At 38.7% G+C, this 25,981-nt stretch overlaps 1 protein-coding gene across 1 annotated transcript in view; it reads right to left on the bottom strand.

The window, feature by feature from the left end:
- BTLA (B and T lymphocyte associated) overlaps positions 1 to 24,942 on the bottom strand; it is a 30,026-nt gene extending 5,084 nt beyond the window's left edge. Inside the window, exons 1-5 of the mRNA XM_008530222.2 lie at positions 24,539 to 24,942; positions 9,489 to 9,812; positions 3,387 to 3,422; positions 2,104 to 2,244; positions 248 to 294 (exon numbers count right to left, since the gene is read on the bottom strand). Coding sequence (XP_008528444.1) covers positions 248 to 294; positions 2,104 to 2,244; positions 3,387 to 3,422; positions 9,489 to 9,812; positions 24,539 to 24,626 — 636 coding nt within the window. The 5' untranslated portion in view covers positions 24,627 to 24,942. The remainder of the gene's footprint in view (positions 1 to 247; positions 295 to 2,103; positions 2,245 to 3,386; positions 3,423 to 9,488; positions 9,813 to 24,538) is intronic.
- Between the last annotated feature and the right edge of the window lie 1,039 nt (positions 24,943 to 25,981).

Below are 25,981 nucleotides of genomic sequence, written 5' to 3'. Positions count from 1 at the left end.
TAGGGTCTCTACTGCCACCCACGCCCTTCCAAAGGACCTTATTATGAGACTTGTTAATCCTGAAGAATCTTTGCAGATGGAGGTGAATGTAAAAAAAATACATTTTTAAAGTAAGTCGATAAATACAGTACTTAGAACAGTGCCTGGCATACGATAAGTGTTACACAGACTCATTACATTAAGAAACAGAAATATTGACGTGGTATAACACAGATTGCATTTGTTTTAACAGATACACCAAACATACCAGGTTAATTTCCCTTCCTGTTGTATCAGAAGGCTTCTTTTGTTTCCCTGGAATTCAAAAAGAAAAATAAGAAACCAAAAGGAATGAAGAACACCACAAAGTTCTTCCCCAGTGTCCTGCAAGTTAGGGTTGTGGTAAGAATATGGGTTACGAAATAGATTGCTAGGTTGAAATTCAGCCCCCAGAGCAGGGGTGGGAGGCCTTCCCACCGTGCTTACCCACTTGCCTACCAGCGTTGTTACTAGTTTCGACTTGTCTATTTGCTGTGACTAGCATGGCACACACACCCCAGTTGTGAGAACTATGCTGCCCGTTTTGTTCACTGGATCCTCACTTCTCACTGCAGAGAGCCCTGTGGCACATCCAAGAGGAAGGAGCAGAGTCTAGCACATCACTTTAAAAAGGCTGGAAATCCTTGTTCTGGGGACATTCTGTACTCAGTGCCAGACAAACTGCTGTCCTGTCACCTACCTAGCCAGGATCTCCTGTTGCCTACTTGACTTTGGATGTGGTAAATCAAAGGATTTACTCCTGCCTCTTTTCCTGAAATTCTGAGAGAAGTTACAGCAGCCTTAGGAAAAGTGGTGAAACCTGGAGAGCGACCATGGGAAGGGCCTCAGAGTTGCAGATGTGGAGTTGGGGTTACAGAGGATTCCCTCAGCATTCTGAGAAGGTTCTGGGCTCCAAGAGTGCTCACCACAAAACACCAGAAGCACTTTTGCCCAGACAAAGCTTTCTCTTGTGGCAAAAATAAGGGTTGCTCTGTCTAGCTTAGTTTCTATAGCTAGACTGTGGCTGCTGTTATGGGAAAAGGGATGGGAGGAGTTGGCGTAGAAGAAGAGGAAGAGGGAGAGCTGAGGTGGTTTAGAACAGAGCTAGGTCAGGAGTCTCCAGGGGCCGGCCCCGTGGCCGCATGGTTAAGTTCGCACGCTCAGCTGCGGTGGCCCAGGGTTTTGCTGCTTCGGATCCTGGGCGCAGACATGGCACCACTCATCAGGCCACGGTGAGGTGGCGTCCCATATGCCACAACTAGAAGGACCTGCAACTAAGATATACAACTACGTACCAGGGGGGATTTGGGGAGATAAAGCAGAAAAAAAGATTGGCCACAGTCGTTAGCTCAGGTGCCAATCTAAAAAAATAAAAGAAAACACTCAATACATGGTATTTATAAAAAAAAAAAACAAGAAAGAATTCTCCAAATATCTCTCCATTACTGTGTTTAAGTGTTCACTCATGACATTGAGGGAATTCTTACAAAGGCAGAAAGGAATTGTTTTCAAAATATCACATCTCTTTCATCATAGCCAAACCCACATTTTCAAATGCTTTATTGTTGGGTGAGGGCTCAGTTAAAGCATGTGTTTGTGATGGCAACAGAAAGCACAGGCATATGAATTTCCTCTGTGGACACCGGGTCTTCATTTAGACAAGGGCGTGTATGACTGCATGATGTGGTGTGGCTGTGAAAAAGAGGACCAGACAGACTAACTCAAATCAGACCTGTTGATCTGAGATTATTTCAACACTCTTGAAGTTTAGAAGAGCTCCTCCTCATGCAAACCTAAGATTGACACAGGTAGAATGAGTAAGTCCCAGCAATGTGCCCTTCTTACCACAAACCTTGCCTGGAGCACCTCACTGTGGTAAGCATGATTTACCATGACTAAAGGGGAGCTGAATTAATCCATTTGGCTTTGTGGTAGAAGGATGAGTTGTCCCCCAGGAAATCATTATCCATGGTTTATGACACAGTATTGGGAAAGAAAACAATAGGAACCAACTAAAAATCTCTCGTCCCTAGTAATTGAATTCCAAACATATGGCACAGAGCAGCAGAGGGAGACGGAACCCACCTTGGTGCCTTCTCAGGCAGAAGAATAGGTAGAAACAGGTAATGAGCAGAGGCAATCCCCCCAAAGGAAGAAAACTATACAGGATCCATCGTTTGTCCGCTGTCTCTTCCTTGGAGGTTGTTGCTGAGGCACTGGTTGCATCTGAAATGTTAGTCAATGCTAAAGACATTAGGAAATCGGAAATATATTAGGATTGGCAACACCCTCAGCATTGTCAGAACTTGAATGAAAGAGACCTCCAGCTGATGCTTCTGTTTCTTTTGTAGGAGGCCTTCCCCAAGAACCCCAGGCCTCAGGACTCTCACCCACTTGCTTTATTGCTGAGCATGTGTAGGTGGCTCTGCATTATAATTTAATTTTTGCAAAAATTCTTTAATCTGCTAGGGTTAATCCCCTGTAAAACAATATCCATAACAGTTCTCAGAAAGTGCTTCACCAAGTTCTTTCATTTCCTTTGTCTTATTTAACTCTCATATTTACCACTTAAGAAAAGTAAGGAAGCCGTTATTTTTATCCACTCCCCTGCCTTGAGAAGAATGCCCAAAGTCAGACAGCTAGTGAGTGGCAATTGGGACTCAAGTCAACATATTTCTGATACTAAATTAAAGTTCCTTTAACACAATGCCTTTTTGTTGCTTCATAACTCTTTGGTATCTCCAAATACTGAATACTTTTGCGATCTCAAAATAACTTTGGTATCTCCAAATATGCTTTGCTGAGCATACAAGTAGTACTCATTATTATTGATCAATGTTAATATACATGAAGGCCCTGTTTGTCCCTGGTAGGTTGCAATTTATTAGTGGGTCATGAAATAATTTAATAGATCTCAAATAATGTTAAAAAAAATGAAACACAGAATAGAAAATGTCAGAGTACATCACATCTTTAATTTTATACTTGAGTTAATTTTTTTAATGCAAGAAAGCTTTATTTCTAAATATGTTAGCATATAGATATTCACTTCCCCATATTCTTGGTTTTGGGGTAAAGGTGGTCAGGAGCTACTGGAGCCATGCATATAGAGGTTTGGTAATTCAGAGTGGCAACAAATGCTGCATTGTTCATGCTGCAGCTGTTGCTTAGATTGGACAAGCAACTCAGTCTTAGTCAGGAGTGACAGACACAGCTGTCTCGGGGAAGTGTATGTTGTGGTAAGGTTCCCACAACAGATAACCTGATGCAAACAAATGCGCCTAGTTAAGAAGATCCAACTTGTATTATTTCTCCAGCCACCAAACATTCTAGTTTCCTTAATTTTATTTGACTAGTTTGATACTTACTTATTAGAGGGTGTTCTGAATTGTTTTGAGTCCGTTCTGAAACAGAAAAATATGATAAAGAATTGAAATTGGCGGTGAAAACAGTGAAGGCGTATACTCAGGTCTGTCCAAAATCAGAGCTAGTCTCTGAGAAAACTCCTGCATTTGCGCACTAACAGAGAATCCAATGATACAGCTCGAAGGCAATTTGCATAATTGGCAGATCATCACCTCAACATCACGGACACGAAGTAAATCCCTGGGTTTATTTTGAGGCTCAAAGAAAGACTGTATAATTACAACACAACCTTCATCTGTCTGTGTTCATTCTCTCTTCCCCACTCCATAAGCATAAGGACGGAAGACAGCCTGTATGCTTCCGTTTGGCTCTTGGAATAACAATATACACATTCAGCAGGTGCTCCAAGTGAGTGTAGAAGGCCACGCGGAAAGGATGCTTTTGATGACAAGCTGAAGGAAAGATTGTGCCTCTCACATCCTGGTCACTCACACCATTCCCACTTCCCTGCTAAGGTGATGGCCACCTGCCTTTGTGAAGTTCCTAATCAGGGATGGACCAAGGGTGGGTTGGGGAGGATAGAGTTATAGGTCAATGTATGTTCCAGCGACTGATCCCAGCTCTGCCAGCCTTTCCCCTGGGACTTTGCTTTGCAAAGTGCTTTTCTTCATTCTGGGAGAATATTACTTTTCCCAAAGCATCCAAGCCCTCACTCTATCACAGCTCTGTTCTTACATGGATCAATTCTTAACTTGAACATAAAATGCAAAGGAGAGTACGATACCAAACAGAAAAATTTCCAATATCCTCAAAAGATATTTCAAGGGGAGAAAATGGAATATTTTTTATCATACCTCCAAAATTGATTGACAGAAGTCATGGTCCTTAAATATAACTCTGGAGTATATTTTTCTCCTCACCTCATATTCAGTTTACTGAGGATTCCCAGGTACAGAAGGAAAAAGAATTTTCCTTTGACCCTTTCTCTGTTATGTTTGTTCTCATCACTTCATGAAAGGAAAAATTCAAACCCAGTTCAAAGCCATTTCCTAAATAATTCATTTGAATTTTGTAAAGGAAGCAGGGATGACCAGAGAAATACGACAGTTACCACTTCCCAGGACATTATAATCCTTCATGGGATAAAAGACACTTGCCCATATTACTCCAGTAAGTGATGAATGAGAGGCAGAGACCTTAAATGGCATAAAAATTGATAGAAAAGAGAAATCCCTTCCCCCTAGGGTTAACATGGAAGGCTTCAATAAGAACTTGGGAAATGAGCTGGGCTTGACAGGAGGCATGGAATTTTGATAGGTGGAGGCAGACGAATGAGCGTCCTACAGAGGGGGAGAGCAACATAGGAAGGACTGTGGTGGAAGCATGGCAATGGCAAGGAGGGCTGTTAGGCTGGAGTTGAGAGGTTCTATCCGGAATCCAGAAACAATCCAGAAAGGCCAGTGGGGTTGGACTGTGGAAAGCCTCTGGTTAACAAACATGAGCCTAATATTATAAGCACTGAGGAGTCTCTGCAGGGGACTCAATAAAAGAGTGACATTATGAAAGAAGTTTATTAAGCAAGTTAAGTGTATTAGGACGGGTTTTGGCTGGAAGTGGACCAAAATGGCAAAACACCAAAGACAAGCATTCCATACAATTAATCAGAATATTTAAAAGGATGATAATAAGGTGTGAGATGCTCATAGAAGCTGAAGGAGGCAACAAATCACAGAGTGGAAGGTTGTTGACAGACAAGAATAGAAGGCTAAGGTCAAGTCCCCGGGAATCCCAAAGGGGGTCAGGAGCATTAATTAACAAAGTGATAACAAAGATATGAGAGTATGACATTAGGGGAGTAGCACTCTTCAAGGAAAAATGTCAGAGGCCCTTCACGTCTCCTACTTAGCTCTTAGACTTTCCCTTTCAACATTTCATCCTTCACACTCTGACCCTAATAAGAGTCAGACTCTAATAAGCATATTCCCTCAGGGGACAGGGTTTGAGACAGAACACTGCTTCCTTTCCCCTGAAGCTAGGCCCCTCCTCTCCAAGGGAGCCAGATTCTTAATCCTAATTCCAGCCCTGACTTGATCCCTAGAACAGGCACCTTTATGCAAATTTTACAAACGACAACCATCTGTAGTCTTCATAGAATAACGCAAACATGGGACAGAGTGGAAACCATAACACTCCTGGGAGAATTCTGTGCCATAAGTAATTATTAGCTTGCCTCTGACCCTGGCTAAATTCCTTCCTCTTGTACAGAAGTGGATTGGTTCCCACGAAGAAAGACTAAGTTACACAAGGAGTCTTGTCTTCCAAGGAAAGTGGACTCAATACCACTGCATTTAATTTTATTATATATTATATTAATATACATTATATAAATTATCTAAGGGCACTTAATTATTTTATATTTAATAATATAATTAATATTCTGAGGGTAATGATTTGCAAGTTTTGCTTATTTTTATCATTTATTTTGCCACTTAAAAAAACTCTTAAAAAATTCGGTATTTTATCTCATTATGTAAATTGATAGTGAAATTTCTCTCCAGAAATGTATTCATTCCATACATCCTCAATAAAGGTTTCTCCAGGTTGTTAAAGGCAATTTTTTCACTTTGCATAGATTATGTTCTTTAATTCATTTACAAAGAAATGTTTATTGAGCATCTACTATGTGCCAGACACTATACCATCTATTTGTAGAGAAGCACATGTTTAAGACAAAGCCTCTATTCTAAAGAGATTTATAAGCCAGTGCATCAATGGTCACAGGCAACAGCATTGAGTTTGACCTCAAATTTGCAAATACAGAGTCTCCAACTCTGCCATAAATCCCTTTTACATCTCTGTGCCTCATAGCAGAGGGTTGCAGCTACCACTAGAGTACTGAGCGTTTCTTCATCAGGTTGCTTTCAGAGATCTTAACATGATTTAAAGGATTTTAAAGAGATTTAAAGGATTGCTTCATTGGGCTACTTGAAGAGAGTTTAAAGTCTGACTCTGAAGTCTCCGTGTAAAATAATAAATTAATTTTCAAGAAACACAAAATGTATGCATCCAAGTAAATGGAGTCCATAGAAGTAACCAAATGAGGCTACATATAGATTCAGACACGCTACCACTGCACCAAACCTCTTTGATATTTCTCTTTTGTAATAACCTTCAAGGTCAGTTTATGGGCCACAAAAGAAACTCCACTCATTTCTTATAATTAAAAGGTGATCTTTTTTGATTCAAATATATTTTTTTATCATAGTAAAATACAAATAACATAAAAATTACTATTTTAATAATTTAAAGTGTGCAATTCGGTAGTATTTTGAGACATTCACAGCGTTGTGCAATGATCACCACTATCTAGTGTCAGAACATTTTCATCACCCCAAAAAGAAACCCCATACCCATTAAGTAGTCATTCGTCATTCTCCCTTTCTCCCAGTCTCTGTTAATCATTAATCGCTTTCAATCTCTATGAATTTTCCTATTCTGGATATTTCATATAAAAAGAATCATACAATATGTGATCTTTTGTGTCTGGCTTCTTTTACTCAGAATAAGGTTTTTGAGGTTTATCTACGTTGTAGCATGTATTAGTGCCTGATTCTTTTTATGGCTGAATAATATTCTGTTGTGTGGATATACATTTCCTTTATCCATTTATCAGTTGATGGACATTTGGATTGTTTCCATTTTTTGGCTGCTGTGAATAGTGCTGCTATAAACAGTCATGTACAAACTTTTGCGTGGACATGTATTTTTATTTCGCTTGGGTATTTACCTAGACATGGAATTGCTAGGTCTGTGGCAACTATATATAACCTTTTGAAGAACTGGAAAATTGTTTTCCAAAGCAGCTGTACCATTTTACATTTCCACTGGCAATGTATGAGGGTTTTGATTTGTCCACATTCTTGTCAGCGCTTGTGATTTTCCATTTTTACACAATTCTAGTCATTCTAGTGGATGTGAACTGGTATCTCGTGGTTTTGATTTGCATTTCCCTAATAACTATTGACATTGAGCATTTTTCATGTGCTTATTGGCCATTTACATATCTTCTTTGAAGAAATGCCATTTGGAATCTTTTTCCCATTTTCTACTTGGTTGCTTGTCTGTTGTTGAGTTGTAACAATTCTTTATATATTCTGAGTACTAGTCCCTTATCAGACATACGATTTGCTAATATTTTCTCATATTCTATGTGTTGTCTTTTTACTCTCTTGGTAGTGTCCTTTGATTCACAAAAGTTTTTAATTTTGATGAAGTACAATTTATCTGTTTTTTTCTTTTGATACTTATGCTTTTGACTTCATATCTAAGAAACCATTGACAAATCTAAGATCATGAAGATTTACTCCTATATTTTCTTCTAAGGAAACATAGTATTCTAGCTTTATATAAACATAGAATTTATACTTTTAGCTCTTATATTTAAATAGCTGATCCATTTTTACATATTTTTTGTATATTGTGTGAAATAGAGGTCCAAATAATTCTTTTGCATGTGGCTATCCAATGGTCTCAGCACCATTTATTTAAGAAATTATTTTTTTCCCGTTGAGTGGTCTTGGCACTCTTGCTAAAAGTCAGTTGACCAAGGATGTATGGATTGATTCTGGATTCTCAATTCCATTCTATTGATCTATGTATTTATCCTGATGCCACTACCACAGTTTTGATTATTGTAGTTTTGTATTATGTTTTGAAACAGGGAAGTGTTAAGTCCTCCAACAGTATTCTCTTTCAAAATTTTTTTGGCTACTCTGGGTCTGTTGCAATTCCATATGAATTTTAGGATCAGCTTTTCCATTTCTGGAAAAAAAAGATTGGTGGGATTTTGATGGGGATTTCATTGAATCTGTAGTTCACTTTGGGAAATATTGCCATCTTAACAATATTAAATCTTCCAATCCATGAACATGGGCTGTCTTTCTATTTATTTACATCTTCTTTAATTTCTTCCAGCCACGTTTTGTTCAGTGTAAAGTATTGCACCTCTTAGGTTAAATTCATTCCTAAGTGTTTTATTCTTTTTGAGGCTATTATAAATGGAATTATTTTCTTAATTTCCTTTTGAGATTGTTCATTGCTACTGTATAGAAATACTACTGATTTTTCTGTTGATCATACAACAAATTTGTTGAATTCATTTATTAGATCTAGTAGTTTTTGTGGATTTTAAAGGATTTTCTATATATAAGACCATGCCATCTGTGACCAGAGGTAATTTTACTTCTTCTTTTCCAATTTGGATACCTCTTATTTCTCTATTCTTGCCTAATTGTTCTGGCTAGAACTTCCAGTTCAGTGTTGAACAGAAGTGGCAAAGCCTACATCCTTGTCTTGTTTCTGTCCTTGGGGGAAAGCTTTCAGTCTTTCACCATTGAGTATGATGTTAGCTGTGGGATTTTCATTAACCAAATATATTTTTACTCTCCTCTACTCCTCTCTATTTTTTTTCCATGTTTCATTTAGCCTTGTTTTGCCCAGCTTAACCTCAATCAGTCCATCCTCTGCTGTTTGAGCCTATTGAGGGCCTATGGAGAAGGACTGGGGAGGCAACTAAAGATATCAATATTCCTAAAACTCATCAGGAGTCAGGTTATTTGTGTTCTGTTTGCCCTCTGTGCAAACTGTGAACTACTGACAAGTATGTAACTATCTGAGCTCCACAAACATAACTTTGAGGAATTAGTATCAGTAAAAGTCAAGGACAGAAAAATAGAAGGAAAAATAAAAGAAAAAGAAAACAAAAACAGAGAATAGAAAGCTGTCTCCTACTAATGGTATTCACTTTGTAATTTTTTCCATATTTCAGTGATCTATTTTTGGACTTACCAAATAAATTTTATACCTCCTAAAGGCAAGAACAATAACTTTTATTATATTTTTCTCTGCTCTTCTCTAATTCACTCAATCCCAAGACATACACACAGACATGTATGTGCACTTATATCACAATCTGTGAGGTGTGGCAGTATTCTGATGTTTTACATGAGTTCAGCATCTAACATAATCACTTGAGAATCTGGGTCCTCTTTTTCCTTGAAACATAATGAGAAAAATATTAGGTAGTCTCAGTGTCTAGAACTCACCTGTCACAATAACGGTTATTGAGTGGCTTTCAATGACTCCAGGTGGAATATTTGCAGAGCAGCGGTATGATCCATTGTCACTAACAAGGACTTGATCAAAATGCAGAACAAAAATGGAAATATTGTCCTTTGCTTCCCAACTTGTGTGCGTCTGAGGTCTATTCCTAAGATATGAACAGCTTTTTTCTTCAAGCTTGCACCAGGTCACATTAGGTCTGTTTGCACAGTATGATACAGGGCATTTCAGTTGCAATGGACTCCCAACTGAGACAGTGTGTAGGGAGTCCCTCTTAATGTAAAGCTGTATATCACATGATTTTCCCCCTGAAAGATGAAAACAAAATTAAAATCAAATCTGTTCTGGAAGGAAGAGACATTTGCCACTTCAACAAAGATTTTTCAAGCATAATTCTATAATTTTCCCAGATAACATTTTCCAGTAATTAACCCTCACTAACAGAGTGTCTGGCACACAGTTAGCACCAAATAAATACTTGTTGAATAAAATAAATAATTTCCTCAATTACTCAATAATTTACTCAATTTCCAAAATATTGTTGATATTTTTATTCCTATAAAATTATATTTTATTTTTCAGCTAGTACAAATAATAATAACAGTTTCTTTTCAATTACTTACTATATCCCAGGGGTTGTTTAAAAACACATTAAATATTTTAACTCATTTAATCCTCACAATGAAATAAATATATGTTATTATGAACTTTGTTTTACAGATAAGAAAACTGAAATAATAATTTGCCTAAAATTATATGTCAATAATTACGACAATCAAGATTTAAATTCATACTGGAGTCCATTATTCTATAATTCATTAGCCATTCCTCTGTAACATTTCTTGAGCAGTAATCATATTTTCTATTACTAGCTCTGGTATACTCCAGTGAGTGAGAGAGAAATTTTGTAGACAATTATTTCCCTATAATACTTGGCATTAAAATTTTTCTTTACTTGCTTTCCAGTGGTTTTAATATCGCTTTGCAATTTTTTCCGTGACTTTTTCCATGTAGGAGACATGCAACTCAAGATAACTGTCTGAAGATAAGATGGTCTGCGATAATGTGAATTTTTTTTTTGTTTTCCCAGTGGGAGGAGAAGCAGTGATCCAGCTCTTTTTGAAGTTCTGCCTACTGGCCCAACATACAGGAAATATGCCTTTCTTTGTTTGGGTGGGAGAGTTTTTCCTGGAAACAGATTTTCCCATTATCTTCTATGAACCATCAATTAGTAACTGCCAATTGTATAGAAAATCTGCAGCACAGAAAAAAAATTTAATTCTCTGTATAGTGGAATAAGTTCTGTTATCCTTAACTTATGAAAGTATATATGATAACTTCAACATCTGGAGTATAACTGAGAACTAAAATACATGAAAAAGCAAACAAAATAGATATAGCAAAATCCAAATTTTATTTCATTTTTATATGTAATTCTTACAATTTCATTATCATATCCTAATTAGCCCAGAGGCCGTAATCATGTTGTATAATACAGAATAATAACTACGTTCATAATGATAAGATTGAACCAAGAATAAAACTTTAAATTATGTTTAATATATCCACTTTTAAAAACAAGGAAGTGTTCAATACGTTTTACAAAGAATTTCATCAGAAATGGTTACTTCAAAGAACGTTTTGATCTCCAAAGCGGCAAACCCCGATTCCTTAGAACATGCATTTATGTGGAATTTTTCATTCTCTGATCAATGCTGCACTGTATTGGCCCTTTGAGACTCACGTAAATGAGCGTGAGAAGTGGCACGAATTTGACAACTACTTAACCTTTTTGCATCAGTTACATCATGAGTGTATGTAAATCATAGAATATTCTACTCCAGAACTGGCAAAATAAAATAACTAAAAGAAGCCATGATTCCCTTTAGCTAAGGATTTTGTAGTGATTTATATCTCTTTATTTTTCTAGTAGCGTTAAACTAAACACGTAGTCTTAAGAGTGTTTTCTCTTTAAGTTTCTTTTCCTACATCCTTGTACTTCTTTCTTGGCTCTGTCTTTATTTTTGAACTTCTTTTTCAGCAATATATCCAATCAATTCCCTTCATGCATTTCTTTCAATAATCTTCAAGCTTTCTTCTTAATAGATTTCTGGTATCATAGGTTTTAATGACATAAGTATGACTGAGATTATAGCCAAAATTCTCTTTTAAAGACAAAGAGGGCTAAGAGCTAGTCAGATGTTGAACCAGAGGACAACTTTCAGCCCTGCATTCCACGTACTTGTCTACGTAACATAAGGTGCCACTTTATTTCTACATCCTTGCCAGCATTAATATTCTCATTTTCAGCTTTTTCTTACCACTCAATAAATCTCCCACTATAATTCTGCTCACATCGCATCAGTCCCTTCTCAGAATAATTATAACCTGATTGAGTCTGCAGGAATCAGACTGAGACAAAAGACCTGCAGAAAACTTTTAGAAGCTCTGCATATTTATATATTATAGCTGCTCTGAGACCTCAAACAAGTTCACTTTAATCCTTCCTAATTCAGTTGCTTCTAAAGACTCAGAATAAAAATGAAAGCAAACTAAAAGCTAAATTATGAGGATGAGGTTTTCAAAAAATTGAAGAGAAAGGATGAGATAATTTACCAAAAGGAAGTGCCTACCAATACAACACCTGGATGTGGTTAGACTTATCACAAAAAGAGCAATATGGTCGGAGGTAGATAGGCCAAGTGAAACTCTTGTTTCCAGAAGTCCATTTCTCTACCAAGTTAGTAGCCTATCTCAGCCTCCTAACCTCACTTTCACCTACTTGGATAAGTCAGTCATAGTTTGTGGACCCTATAACCATGCCAGCATTGTGAAAAACAACAAGATCGTTAGCGACAAAGACCTTCTTGCTCTCAGGGAGCTTGTCATTTAATTGGTGAGACAAGATTAACTAACAAGGCCACTTTTCTGGAATAAATTTACTCTCTACCACTCTTTTTTTTCTTCCAGTTTATCTAAACTGAAAGTAAGCTTCAGAAGGATCTTGTACGCTAGGTGTTAGAGGGTGTAGGAATAAATTAGACAAGGTGCCTTCCTTCAAGGGGCTTGCCTTCTAATGAGAAATAGAGATGCTTGACAAATGGGAGAATGAAATAACACCATAAACAAGTGCAAACTCTGCTGAGGTGTGCAGAAGATTAACTTCAGCTGGGACTACTGGGGCACATCTTAATGGAAAGGTTATATTTGAGCTGTACATTAGTGAATGAGTAGCTCGTTGATAATCAGAGCAGTGAATGGGACAGGGAGTCATTTTAAGACTGAGATAATGGAAGGGCAAATGCAGAGAGGCCAAGAATCTCATGGCGGATTCAGGGAATTGATACACACTTGGAACATGCTTTTCTGAAATAGTGGCATTGTAGGAGACCGATGGTTGTTTCAGAATAAATTAAATAAGCATTAGGTGGGAGAAGTTTAAACTTTGCTTATCCATGTGAGAATACAAAGCCTGATTCTTTGGGGATATTTATAAAGGTCATGTAAATAGCTAAAAACGAGAATATTCATTTGAACATGACTATTCAAATGCAAACATATTGTGTGATGGTGAGATAGGCACCCATTCTCACTGGTCCTCGATTTCTTACACAACTTCACCTCCTTCAGTGTATGACTGACACTATAAAATCACTTCTAAGTCTCACCATTACAATGTGTTACCTTTTCATTTAGCCATCGAGCTGTCACCCAATGCTAGTAGCACAATTGAACATGCCTTCCACTTCTAGCTTGGGAGGAATGCACCAAGTGGGTTAGGAGTGGAGAAGAGAGCTGGCTGTTAGTCCTGACCACATCACTGACTTGCAGTGGCATTACAGAAACATCACTGCGGTTCTTGCATATTCTTATCAGCAGGATGAGGATCATTGACTGTCACATTGGCTGGCATAGGAATTTTTCTTGCATGGAGGAATGACCAGAGGAATGCAGGCTGGCCAATGGGCATAGAAGTCATCAAGAGTACTCCCTCTTTGTACAAAGAAGGTATTAACACTTGCATCACCCTGAGACCAAAACTGATGTTTGGAGTGCAGGAATGATGCACTCAGCTAAATGGCACAATTCCAATTTCCCATCTGACGAGTATGTTGACATTTCTTTGTTGCTCATCCTAAATAATGTTTATCCATCTCATGACACTTAGGATAGCCAAAGCTGTTCCCAGGAAATTCATCTTGTCAAATAAACATTGTCTGAATAGGGATGAAGGTGACAGCTGCTTTGGCTGTGACTTATCAGCCAACATTAGTTATTGTTGTCCCTGATGTCATTGTTCCTGCCATTTTCCTCAAACATTCATATCTGATGGTAGGGAATTTTCAATGCTAAAAATAATTAAATAAATACAAGCAGTAAAAGGATGAAGGCTCCACCATCCCCAGACTCTCATATGATGAGGCATTCCTTTTTAAGTCACTATAGGTTTAGGAAGCCTCTCATTTTAAAAATTCTTGTGAAAACCACTACTGTATTATTACAGTATGTATTTTCCATGGCCAGGACATAGCTAGCATATTTGATATCCAGACAGCATTATTTTTACAACCCTCTTCTCTATATGGAAAAATATTTTCAGAAATGATCATGAAATGAAACAGACAATAAAGTGGCCATAAAAGAAACACAGACAGTGAATATTTTCTTTTGTTGGACTCCATATATAAAACCACGCAAGTTAAACAAAATTTGAAAAATAATATTAGAATACAAAAAAGGAAAAATGCACAGCTATTTATTTAGTAATTTTTATATCTACCTGGATAATGTGAACTTTGATCCTTTAGTTACACGTCTGACATAGTCATTTATATAAATAAGTTTCCAGTAACCAACAAGCAAATTTTATTGAAACTGAAATTCTACAAAAGATACAATTTAGGCAACTACAAAATTGTACCACTAATGTAAATTTTATTCTCTTGATTCGTTCTTTAATTTTAAAACAATTAACACTTTAAAGGGAATAATACATTTCAATTTCAATTGTAAAGATATTAATTAATAAAAACTTACACCTCACAGTTCCTACTGTTTCACTGTTCTAAATTGTAAAAAAGTAAATATTTAAAATGATTGCATAGAATGAAAGCAATAAAGCCACTTGCATTGTGTTTCTTTGGCTTTATAATCACTGTGGATATTGTTTAGTTAAAATCTACTGTTTAAATTCAGGAACATGTATAAACGCAGATATTGGGGACACCAACTGCCTGGAGCAAGCTTGAGTGATTTCTGAACACTGTGAATTTACTCTCGAAATGGCCACTTGCAGCTGAATTTGTACGTGCCCAGGGCCAGCTCTAAAAGTAGGAAGTTCTCTGAGTTAACTTTCATATATAAGGCACTGTTTATCAAAGGAGAAGTACTAAAAAAATGTGCTAATTTGAAGCTTACATACATATTATTAAAACCCAGCAGTAACCCTAGTAATTATTTAGAACTTAGACCAAAAATACTTTTAAGAGGAGGAGTATTCTATCACTGATATCGTTCAGAATTGCTGGTACATGGTGATAATTAAAAGTAGACCAAGCATTGAGTGTTTTAAATTCTGTACAGACAATGCAGTCCCTTATCGTACACACCCTGGGGTGTAGATAGCCCACTGTCCATGACTAGTAATGTAACAGCTTCTAGCGCAAAGGGGATGCAGAAAGAGGCTTACGCTGCTCTTCAATTTTCCCATCAGATTTTTCTTTGGTTATCTTAAATAAGATGCAATCTCTCAGAGCTTTCAAATCTCCAAGAGGGAGAGGTTCCTTCTGGCTAGGTCAATCAGGAAAGGCTCCATGGAGGAGGCTGAATCTTCTCTGTCCCAAACCCCACCTTGGGGCAAACCTAGTCCTCCCATGATCGCAGTGTAATACCATCACCTACCTAATCACAGGGGCCAGAACCAGGGAGCCAAGCTGGTCTCTTTCCCCTTTACTTCTCCATCCCATCGGTCACCAAGTTGATTCAGCATTCAAAGTATCTTTCAAATTTGTTTCCATGCCACTGCCTTAATTTGGGTCTCATTCTGTTTCATGTGGATTATTGTCACAGCCTACCAATAGTCTTCTACATTCCAAACTTGGCCTTGCTCCCCTGTCTCCATCCCAATCCATTCTCCACATCACTGTAACAGTTTGTATTCTTAAAGTGAAAATCCAATTGCAAGATTTTTTGCCTAAAGCCCTTCAGGGACTCTTTAATACCTGCAAGAAAATGTCCAGACTTCATCAAATGGCATTTAGCCCCTGCCTTCTTAGGCACACTCACTCCACCCCCGTGCTCCAGCAACGCAAATCATGTTGACATTCTGCCTGGGGGACATCCCATGCTATTTTATGGGACACACCTCACTCTATCATAATTAAATATGTGTTTATGCATCTGTCTTCTTCTCTGGTCTACAACCCTCTGGATGGGATGTACTTGTCTCTGCAGGAGGAAACAGCCTTAGAAAAAGTGTGAAAGTGAGAAGGTAGGAAGGACTCTGAGACTGAACAGAGGGCTTCATGAAGAGAAAAACGTCCTGCTCACAACTCTGACTAATGCTCTTTGTGCACTAAGGGCACAGAGCAGCCGCAGCTGAACCTTAGAGAGATGGGCTAAAAGGCACTGAGGTGAAAAATGTATGTACTCTCAACCTACCCAGTAGTGGTTAAGTTATAACCACTAAAGACAAACTAGACCTCACAAGTATGCAGTGTGGGAAGACCTGATTTATGTCCACTCAGGGGTGATAGTCAAAATATTTAGTGGCTGGCCCCATGCCATAGTGGTTAAGGCTGGTGCACTCTGCTTCAGCGGCCCAGGTTCATGGGTTTGGATCTCAGGCATGGACCTACAGCACTCATCAAGCCATGCTGTGGCAGCAACCCACATACAAAATAGAGGAAGATTGGCACAGATGTTAGCTCAAGGCTAATCTTCCTCAAGCAGAAATAAAAAACAAAAAAGAAGAGGATTGGCAACAGATGTTAGCTCAGAGCAAATCGTTCTCACCAAAAAAAAAAAAAAAAAAATTAATAAATGACATTCCATGGTCACCCAGACACAGATCAGCCAATCAGAAAGACATGCCAGCTGCAAACAACTGCATGATCCAGTACCTTCCAGCTGAGCAAGGGGAGTTGCAGTTATAAATACCATCAGGAGCTGAAGAAGGTAGGCAATTTGTGAAACCTATTAGCTCTTAATAAAAGAGATTTGTGATTATGAATCTTATATGAAATACAATTATTTCTTATTTTTAAAGAGCATATGCCTTGATTATAACTTTTACCAGGAAGAAAATCCCAACCAAGCTTCACTATCTCTCCACTGAAAAATCCTCACATATTATGAAAAGTTCAAAATGGCTAGTTACATATGCTGAAAGAAATGAATGACTAATGAATGTAGACTGCCTTAATCTGATTTAAGAGTTACTGTTGAACATAGAAGTGTAAACAAATAATTTTTGAAAAACTAAAATGATTACAAAAGGTATAATAGACGAATAATTTTCCGTGATGAGAACCTGGATTTTAGCTTCTATTAGAAGATACTACGGGGGCCGGCCCTATGGCCGAGTGGTTAATTTGACGTGCTCTGCTTTGGCAGCTCAGGGCTTTGCAAGTTCGGATCCTGGGCGCGCACACGGCACTGCTCGTCAGGCCATGCTGAGGCCGGGTCCCACATAGCACAGTCAGAGGCACTCACAACTAGAATACACAACTATGTACTGGGGGGCTTTGGGGAGAAGAAGAAGAAAAAAAAAAAAGAAGATTGGCAACAGATGTTAGCTCAGGTGCCAATGTTTAAGAAAAAAAGAAGATACTATGGTAGACAAACAACAAATAAAAAAAACGTCAGCACGCGGTAAGGAGGCTACAGAAGGAGAGAATATTCAGACTCAGGAGGAAAACAGACCTCCAGAGGATGCAGGTGGTGTAATTGGTCTTCCTTTACTGGGCTAGCTTAACGAAAGGCAGGGAGATATGACGACTACCAAGAAGAGGAATAAGGCCTCTTCCCTTGCAAATTGGTGTGGGTTTCAGGATCCCATGAGCCAGGGGCTTGAGCGTAGTTAAGGCCAATCCATGCACAGCAACAACATCCACGTAATCACACATCAAAGATCCTGGAAGGACATCTACCAGGATAGCCTTAAAGAATTACAGGCACAGCATCAGAAAGCACACACGGCATACTTCTCATTATAAGCCAGCTGGCATAGACTCACAAAATCGGGAACACGGTGACATCAGATGAGGGTGGGGGAGTTCCACCTCATACAGGCACCACTAATTTAATATAGTATTATGTACTGTTGATTAAACGTATTACTTTAACTCTGTGGTAAACAAACCCAGTACACATGTTAGATATTCCCAGAAGCGCTAGGAAAACCTGGGGAAATTTGATGCACCCATACGTATGTTAAAATCAGAACTTCTTTTGTAAAGGGTTAGTTTAAGGAAAACCTTGTGACGTGATCTCAGGCTATAATGAAAACTGACAGCCTCAGTCCCTGCTGTGAGATGAAAGATGTTAACAAACATCTACCCGACAAACAACACATACTGTAATACAGATCACAGCCATAGAAGCAGTGTGAAATAATAGTTTAAGTTTTTCTTCTTCTCCGTTCATATTGTCTGATATTGGTCTTTAGACAGAGGTAGGCACCTTCTCTCTGTCTAAAACACACACACACACACACACACAAACTTACACACATACAGAGAAAGAGACATTCACATAATATAAAATCCCTTTAGCAAAAATGGAACTGGAAAGAATTAACTTCACACCAAGAATATACAGGATATGAATCCATATTTATTCCCTTTGCTTAAAAAACAAAGACCTTGAAATAAGAAAATTGAATTTTCACAACCATTTTCTATTACTATTTTCTCTTAAAAAGTCTCTTTTTAATGGTATGTGAAACTTCTCTTTACGTTTGTTTTCATATAGTACTTATTTAGCACACTTTGAAGCTATTTCTTCTAGACTGGAATTTCTCATAGTGTGATATGACTATTTCATGGGAAAATTTGAAGACTATCTGTCCAATCTAGTTACATTGAGCAATTTAAGACTTTAAGCCACGTATTTCTTTGCTTTATCTTGTTTGGGATAATTCTGAAATTGATTTGTCTTGAAACAGTCATTCTAGTATTTGCCACGGTGTTGTCTCATAATTAGCAAATCTCACAAATTACCTGTGCCATTTCTTCTCCTGGAGATAGGAAAGAACAGGGCAAGCAGAAAGCTTTAGTGATCATCAGGTCGGATGGCACATGGGTAGTTCGACACATGTAGGAGACCACCTCCAGAATCACTGCTTCACACTCATGGCCACGTGCCCACAGGCGCACCGCACCCTGCATTATCAAAGTGCTGTAGACCCATTCTAGATCCTCTTGGCCAGAAGAAATTAGGGATATGACTAATATTTTTTGAGTTATTATTATGTGCTATTCACTTTTAGGTACCATACATATATTGTTTCATTTGATCCTCACAATTTTATGAGGTAGTTATGATTATTATTTTTATTTATTTATATATTTTGCTGAGGAAGATTCGCCCTGGGCTAACATCTGTTGCCAGTCTTCCTCTATTTCATATGTGAGCCACTGCCACAGCATGGCCACTGACAGACAAATGGTGTAGGTCCACACCTGGGAACCGAACCCAGGCCACCAAAGCGGAGCATGTGGAACTTAACGACTAGGTCACTGGGGCTGACTCTATTATCTTTAAGTTGGGGAAACCAAGTATTAGAGAAGCTAAGCCACTTGCTCAAGATCACTAGCCTGTGGGAGGCAGAGCCAGGACCAGGACGTGAACCTGGGCCTGGCTAACTCCAAAGCATAAGCCCCTATCTGGCAGGGTAGTTGTGAAAGTAAATGGAACACACAGGAAGAATTCTTAGCACTATGCTTGGCTCATGATAAACAATAAATGCCAGGTATTATTATTTCTTAAATAAGAGGAATTTAGGGACGTGACACAGCAGTTGAGAAAAGTCTGTAGGTGGCAGAGACACGATGGAAACCCAGAAAGTCCGCCCCAAGTCCCTCTGTTCTGAACAGTTACTCTCCACCGCATTCGGGGATCAGCAGTGATACATAATGACTGGTACATACATCAGACAAACAAATATAATAGACAAAAGGCAATACGTCCCATAGAAAAATGTCCTTTTATCTGAGAGACGAATTCCTACAGAATTACACTAACCAGCAAGGCTGGCCTTGGTCAAAACTCGAAAGTAATAAAATCTTTGCCTTTGGGTACTTCTCTGAGCTTTCTCTCACCAGTTTTTAATTACATTTCTACCAAGTGGCAGATGTCCCCTTGCAGTTCTTCCCTATTGTCACTTCCTTTGTCTCCTCAGGTCAGAGGGTTCACATGTGTTCCATTCCCCTAGATTCTTGCCCACCCTAGGTGACAAGGTTGAGCATCTGGAGGAGTGTTCACTGGGCAATGTGCAATCATCTCCCTGGAGTAGCAAAGGTTTTTAGCCAGTTTAATGAGCCCTAAAGAACACTGATTCATGTTGACAATGTAGAGATTCATTCTGGTCAGGGAAGATTTAACAGCCTCTTCCGGAGGGCTTTGTCCTTCAGAGATGCTAGGCCCTCCACCTTGGTCATAGTGCCTTCAGGAAGAAAAGCAGGTCAGAAAAAGCCTAGAGCGTCCTTTAGGAGCTGTGGACAACAGCATAAAAGAGAGCATTTGGCATTTTATCAGAACCCAACATGGATATTTCTAAATATTGCCTTCAGTGATAGAGTGGTTACTTATGATGCTCAGTGTAAAATGTAAGCTGTGTGTTATGGGAAAGACACAGAGAAAGTCCATCCCCACTCTTTTCCCAGATAGTTCTTCACCTTCCTAATGTTCTACTACAGAGATCACACTCTACAGAGATCACATAAGATGTTCATTGGCATTTTCAAAGCCCTAAAAGATACTTAACAATATCTATGTGGGTAAAAACTGCCAATTGTCCCCAAATATTAATTCTCCTCTTCTAATGTTGTGGAAGAAAATTAAATGGGCCCATAACCACCAAGCTGGAACTTAAATGCCCCAGCCTTCGTTACAGCCACTTTTGGACAATGGGCTGTTGGTGACATATGTGAGTTTCAGATTGTGTTCTTTAGATACAGGTGGCCATCAGGAAGGAGAAAAGGAGAAGTTAGAGAGCTCCACTAGCTAAACTTGAAGTTTCCCTATGACTGGCCTACATGGCCCCTCTAACACTCTCCTGGACTCTGTTCAGTGAACCTGAAATGACACATGCTTAGATTCTGAGCATACTAAAACGATACCCCCACACGTGTACACATAGACACACGCACACACGTAATTTCTTCTATAGAGATAATCGTGTACATCACAGTCTATGACCTCAAGAGGATACCAGAAAGGTGGATAATATTGAGCTTATTTTGAGGTAAGGAATGGCAAATATTAGAAAAGTGAAGCAAATTGAACATGATACAACAATTCACTGACAGAATAACTCAAATTGCAAGACTCCAAAATTCTATTATCTTTTCTTGGGGATTGGAAGTGATAGTGGGTAATAATTTCCAGAGTTATTTATAGACTACTTTTGTCAACCCAAAAGGAAAGACAGTCTCCCAAAACTATTTTAAGGGAATCGTCAAGCAAATTAAATTTTGGACTAAAAGGGAAAAAAAAACCCATTGTTAGCTAAACTTACACAACACTTAACGATACATCAGGCACTGTTTTAAGTGTTTCATAGAATTAATTCACTTAGTACTCACAATAACCCTATAAAGTCTACATCATCATGTCCTCATTGTTTACATGAGGAAAGAGAACCAGAGAGGTAACAGTCCCAGAACCAGTAAATGGCAGAGGTGGGCCAGTGATCCAGGCAGTCTGGCTGTGGAGTCTCTGATCCTCACCACTCCACCCTGCCTCTCCAAGAAACAATGCAAAACGTGGATTTCATTTTTGGATCTGATTAAAGATGCCCGTAGACATTTTCCTTTCAACAATTTTGAACTCTAAGTGAAGGTGAAACACAAATAATGGAAATTAAGTAGGAAAGTCCCAGTAAAGCAGAAGGAAAAGCATTTGATTTCAACGTTACAATAAAGGAAATTTTGATAGTGAGACAGAGGAAGCAGCAATTCATTGAAGAGCCTGTCAGTGTTACGAAAGCGTAGTCAACATTATTATCGGCACAGGGGTTAGTCTTTTCATGCCTTAATCCAGGAAATCCTGTAGCTGCAGAATGTATTCCGAGACATTTACGTAAAAGGTAGTCACACTTTGTGGCAGGCATTTTTGTAAGAGCAATGCACAGGCATCTGGCAGAAGACAGAGAGCTGTATCTCTAGCATACCATGTGCACATTTCAATAGGAACAAATAGCTCAAGCCATGGAAATAAGCCTGATAAAGACACCGTGCTACAAACCAGAACTTCAAGGAATGATAAACAGGTGCAGAGCACTTACTGCCATAACATGTCTGCTCTGACCCAAGGATATGGCCAGTTGGTGGTGGAGCAGCACAATCTGTGTGGGAGGTGGAGTGTGGATCCATGCACCATGAGGAACTATCGCAGTAAAGGGGAAAGAGGACACAGGCAAGACCCAAATGGACACTTGGCCCTAACTACTGTGTTCTCAAGGGAGCCAAACTATAAGCATCCTCTGGTACTAGACCAGATTAGGATTATTTTTCGTCAGAATAAGCAGTGATCCATCAGAAATTTCCTACTGCCTTCATTCTAGATCATATGTAATGCCAGGCATTAACTGCAATGCTCCTGCCTCCTGGGAGGTAGAACTCTCAGTTGGTCCTCGACTGAACAAGGGGTCCAGGGCCTCACAACTGGAGCAGCTCATCGGCGACTAGGCAAGCAACTGACACGGTGTCTCTTCTGCAGCCTAGTTCTTGCCCGCATAATCTGCCCATCTGTCCATGAAGGGAAGGTGCTGACACTTCTATGACTTTCATCAGGACAGAAATCGTAGGCCAGATATTGAGGGGCAGACTTCCTTCTAATTTGTTTTGTAAACACAAAAAGCAAGCAAGCATAATTCCATTATAAAGAAGGACCTTAAGCAGGACGTTTGTAGAAATTACATTTTTTCCAACCTTGTTACAAAAGCAGCCTCATCTCTGAAAAGAGGCACACAGCTCTCACATTGCTTTGAAGAGGAGGAGAAAAAATTTCTTTTAATTATTTTGAAACTGTGCCAGCGTAAATAATTCAGTAATTAAGTAAATCATAGGAAATCCTCGAGATATAAAGGTTAAAATTAATGTGGTTTTAGGGAATAGAGCCATCAGCTCTGTGTGGGAGAATAAATCTTGTCAAACATTTCAAGGCTTTTCTGGGACAAAGGAATTTTCATTTTCCAAATAATTTGATTCACTATATTTTGAAATATTGTGCAATATATTTCATTTATTCATTTTATTTTAGTTTTAAAAACTGAACTATTTTAAATGACAACGTTAAAACTGACTTCTCATTTAACTGAATTTTATGGAAGTGGCTTGGAGAAAAGAATATTAGCAAAAATGCCATTAACACTTATCAAGCTTTCATTACGTGCACTTACTCTGCCAGGCACCCTAGCCATTTTGCTACATTTATTGTCTTCACAGTAGGCCCATAATTTAGGTACAATTATTCTCTCTACTTTACAAATGAGAAAACCAAGGATAAGAGAGGAAAAGAAACTTAACCAAGATAACACAGTAAGTGGCAGAGCCAGTAAATGAACCCAGTCCTAACAGCCAAGTCCATTTTTGTAAGCACATTGGGAGGAGGAGCAGAAGTTGTGCCCTACTCCAGCGCAATATAGCACTGAAAATTCTTCTACTCCATTTCACAGAGAGTGGTCTACATATTCTCCAAGTTGGTATGAATTCTGTTTAATAATGTCTGACTCCAGCTATGTGATTGTAGGCATCTGATGGAAAGTGAAAAATCCAGTCAGCCATCGAAGCACCTTGTCAATGTAATATCAAATACTCGCAAACATAAAAATGCTTAAATGATTGGAGGGCATTTTTGTTTTGTACCTAATTGTGCCATCTTGGCACCACAAAGACAAATTCAAAACCATACAATTCTAGAACTGAAGATGACATTCTATAGGATTTCAGTGACCATATTTTCCGATTTAAAACCACAGCGCACAAACCGATAAGAGTACGTGTGGGGGATAATAAGGCAGGATATTTGAAACGAGACCTGAGAAAAATCAGATATTTCTGCGAGCTATTTAGAGCCCTCCTCCCTTTACGAGAAGCAGGCCCCTGTGTCAATGTCAGGGAGCAAGTGAACTCACCAGAAGGAAGAAATTGCTTTTTTGCCTGCATAAAATCTTTGCGGAAGAAGCCAAACATCGTCTATGCAGAACCCAAGCTATTTTCTGTATCAAATGGCACCCAGGTAGGAACCATTCTCTTTCAACATAACAGAAGCAAAGACAGAACGCTCCCACCCCGCATTTCTCAGCATTTTCTCATTCAGTAGTCTCAAGGCACATAGCCCACTGAAGTAAGTCACGAGTTTTTATTTAGTGACGTTATTAAAGAGTAACCTTGGAGTCAGCTATAACCCCAGTTATCCAACACCTAGCCTACACAGCTGAGCACTACAGCTCTCTGCCCACCTCAGTTTGGAAAGAACAAGCTATTTACTCAACAGTACGGCATCCAGGGCATTTTTGCTGGTAATAGTGATAAATTTGAACTTAACTATTTGTAACATCTGCCCAATTCTCTTTTCTTACCATCAGAACATGTTTTTTAAGAAAATCAGCCAAGCCACAATTTGAATACCATGTTCTAATTTGGTTTATGTCCTGTAATGTCTTCAGTGAGAAAATCTAACTACTTCGTTTCACCTGCCATTATCCACTTGACATAAACACTACATTCTACTGAGAACAGCAAAGGAAAACATTGCCTCCCACACCTCTGAGAAATAAAACAAGACACAATGTAAGTAGCTGCCTTACCGTCAATACTCCAGATGCCCAGATGCGGGATTAGGAAGAAGACTGAAAACAATTTCCCAATTCCAAGCATGGCAGATGATGTCTCCATTTCCTGTGTATATCAAGGATGGACAAACTTCTCAAGGAGATGGCTTCCGTTCCTCCCCTGAATTCTTCAGGATTGAATCAACTTACCTACCTCAGAGACATCTGTGAAACAAATAAAAAAGAGAGAGGAGGGGAGAGAGGACAGTAGAAAGAGCCTGAAGAGTTTGTGAAACAAAGTGAACAGAAACACTACGTGGTACTCTGCTCTGTGGTTTTGCTTCTTGTCACAGCGGCTGTTCACTTTCAAGTGCTGTGATCTGCAAAGCAGCTCAGTCCCTAACTTCTCCTTCCACTTACCACCTTTTTTGCCCCACATTGAGGTTTTTCTCATTCAAAGTTCAGTGAAATGAGCAATTAAACTCTAAAGAAACCTTTCTTGTTGCAATCTTTAGGTTGAGATTTTAATCAAATCAAGTTCAGAAAATTCATGGTAAAAAGTACCTATGGTAAGTATACATTTTCTCCCTTTTCATTGCTTGTGATTATGAAACTTCTTTTATGTAAAAGATTCAGATTTTTCTTCCCAAATATCATGTCATGGTAAGATGAGAATGCTTATTGTCATTAAAGCAGTGGGGATTTGTCTGAGGCATGGAGAAAATGAGTGACAGGAAGCACTTCCTCAACAGATGAGGAAAGGGCAACTGTCTTTAATCTGTAGATAAATATCAATGGAACAAGATCATCTTGAGTATTGGCTATATGTTCTCTCTAAAGAACAAAGTTCCGAGCTAAATGACATCTTGAATATCAATTAAAGGAAACTTCCATTTTCAACATTCTTCATGTGGTTATTGTCTGGATTAAATAGAACAGAAACAACAAAGGAAGAAATGGAAAAGTTCAAGATCAGATAGCTCAGGGTCAATGTGGGACTGTTTTCTCCATGGCCATTTGTAATAATTAGCTTAGCTTCTAATCATAGAAGCTAATTAAACTTGCCCACTTGAGAGTCCAAATGAGAAATCAAAATTGTGAAATCTGTGGGCATTGACAGAAGCTGATTTTGTAAGTCTTTCTCTCAGAGGCTGGTGATTTTCTTCTAAGGCCAAACTTCAAAGGTTTTATGTACTTAAGGTTAAAAAAAACAATTATATATTCACTGGGGCCAGCCTGGTGGCGTGGTGGTTGAGTTCACATGCTTCGCTTCAGCGGCCTGGGGTTTGCAAGTTTGGATCCTGGGTGTGGAACTATGCACCACTCATCAAGTCATGCTGTGGCAGCATCCCACATACAAAATAGAGGAAGATTGGCACAGATGTTGGCTCAGTGACAATCTTCCTCAGCAAAAAGAGGAAGACTGGCAACAGGTATTAGCTCAGGGCCAATCTTCCTCACACACATACAAAAAACATT

The sequence above is a fragment of the Equus przewalskii genome, chromosome 18, assembly GCF_037783145.1.
Source record: "Equus przewalskii isolate Varuska chromosome 18, EquPr2, whole genome shotgun sequence".
Classification (NCBI taxonomy): Eukaryota; Metazoa; Chordata; class Mammalia; order Perissodactyla; family Equidae; genus Equus; species Equus przewalskii.
The sequence above is the reverse complement of the archived record's forward strand: the minus strand, read 5'-3'. Positions and strand labels throughout refer to the sequence as shown.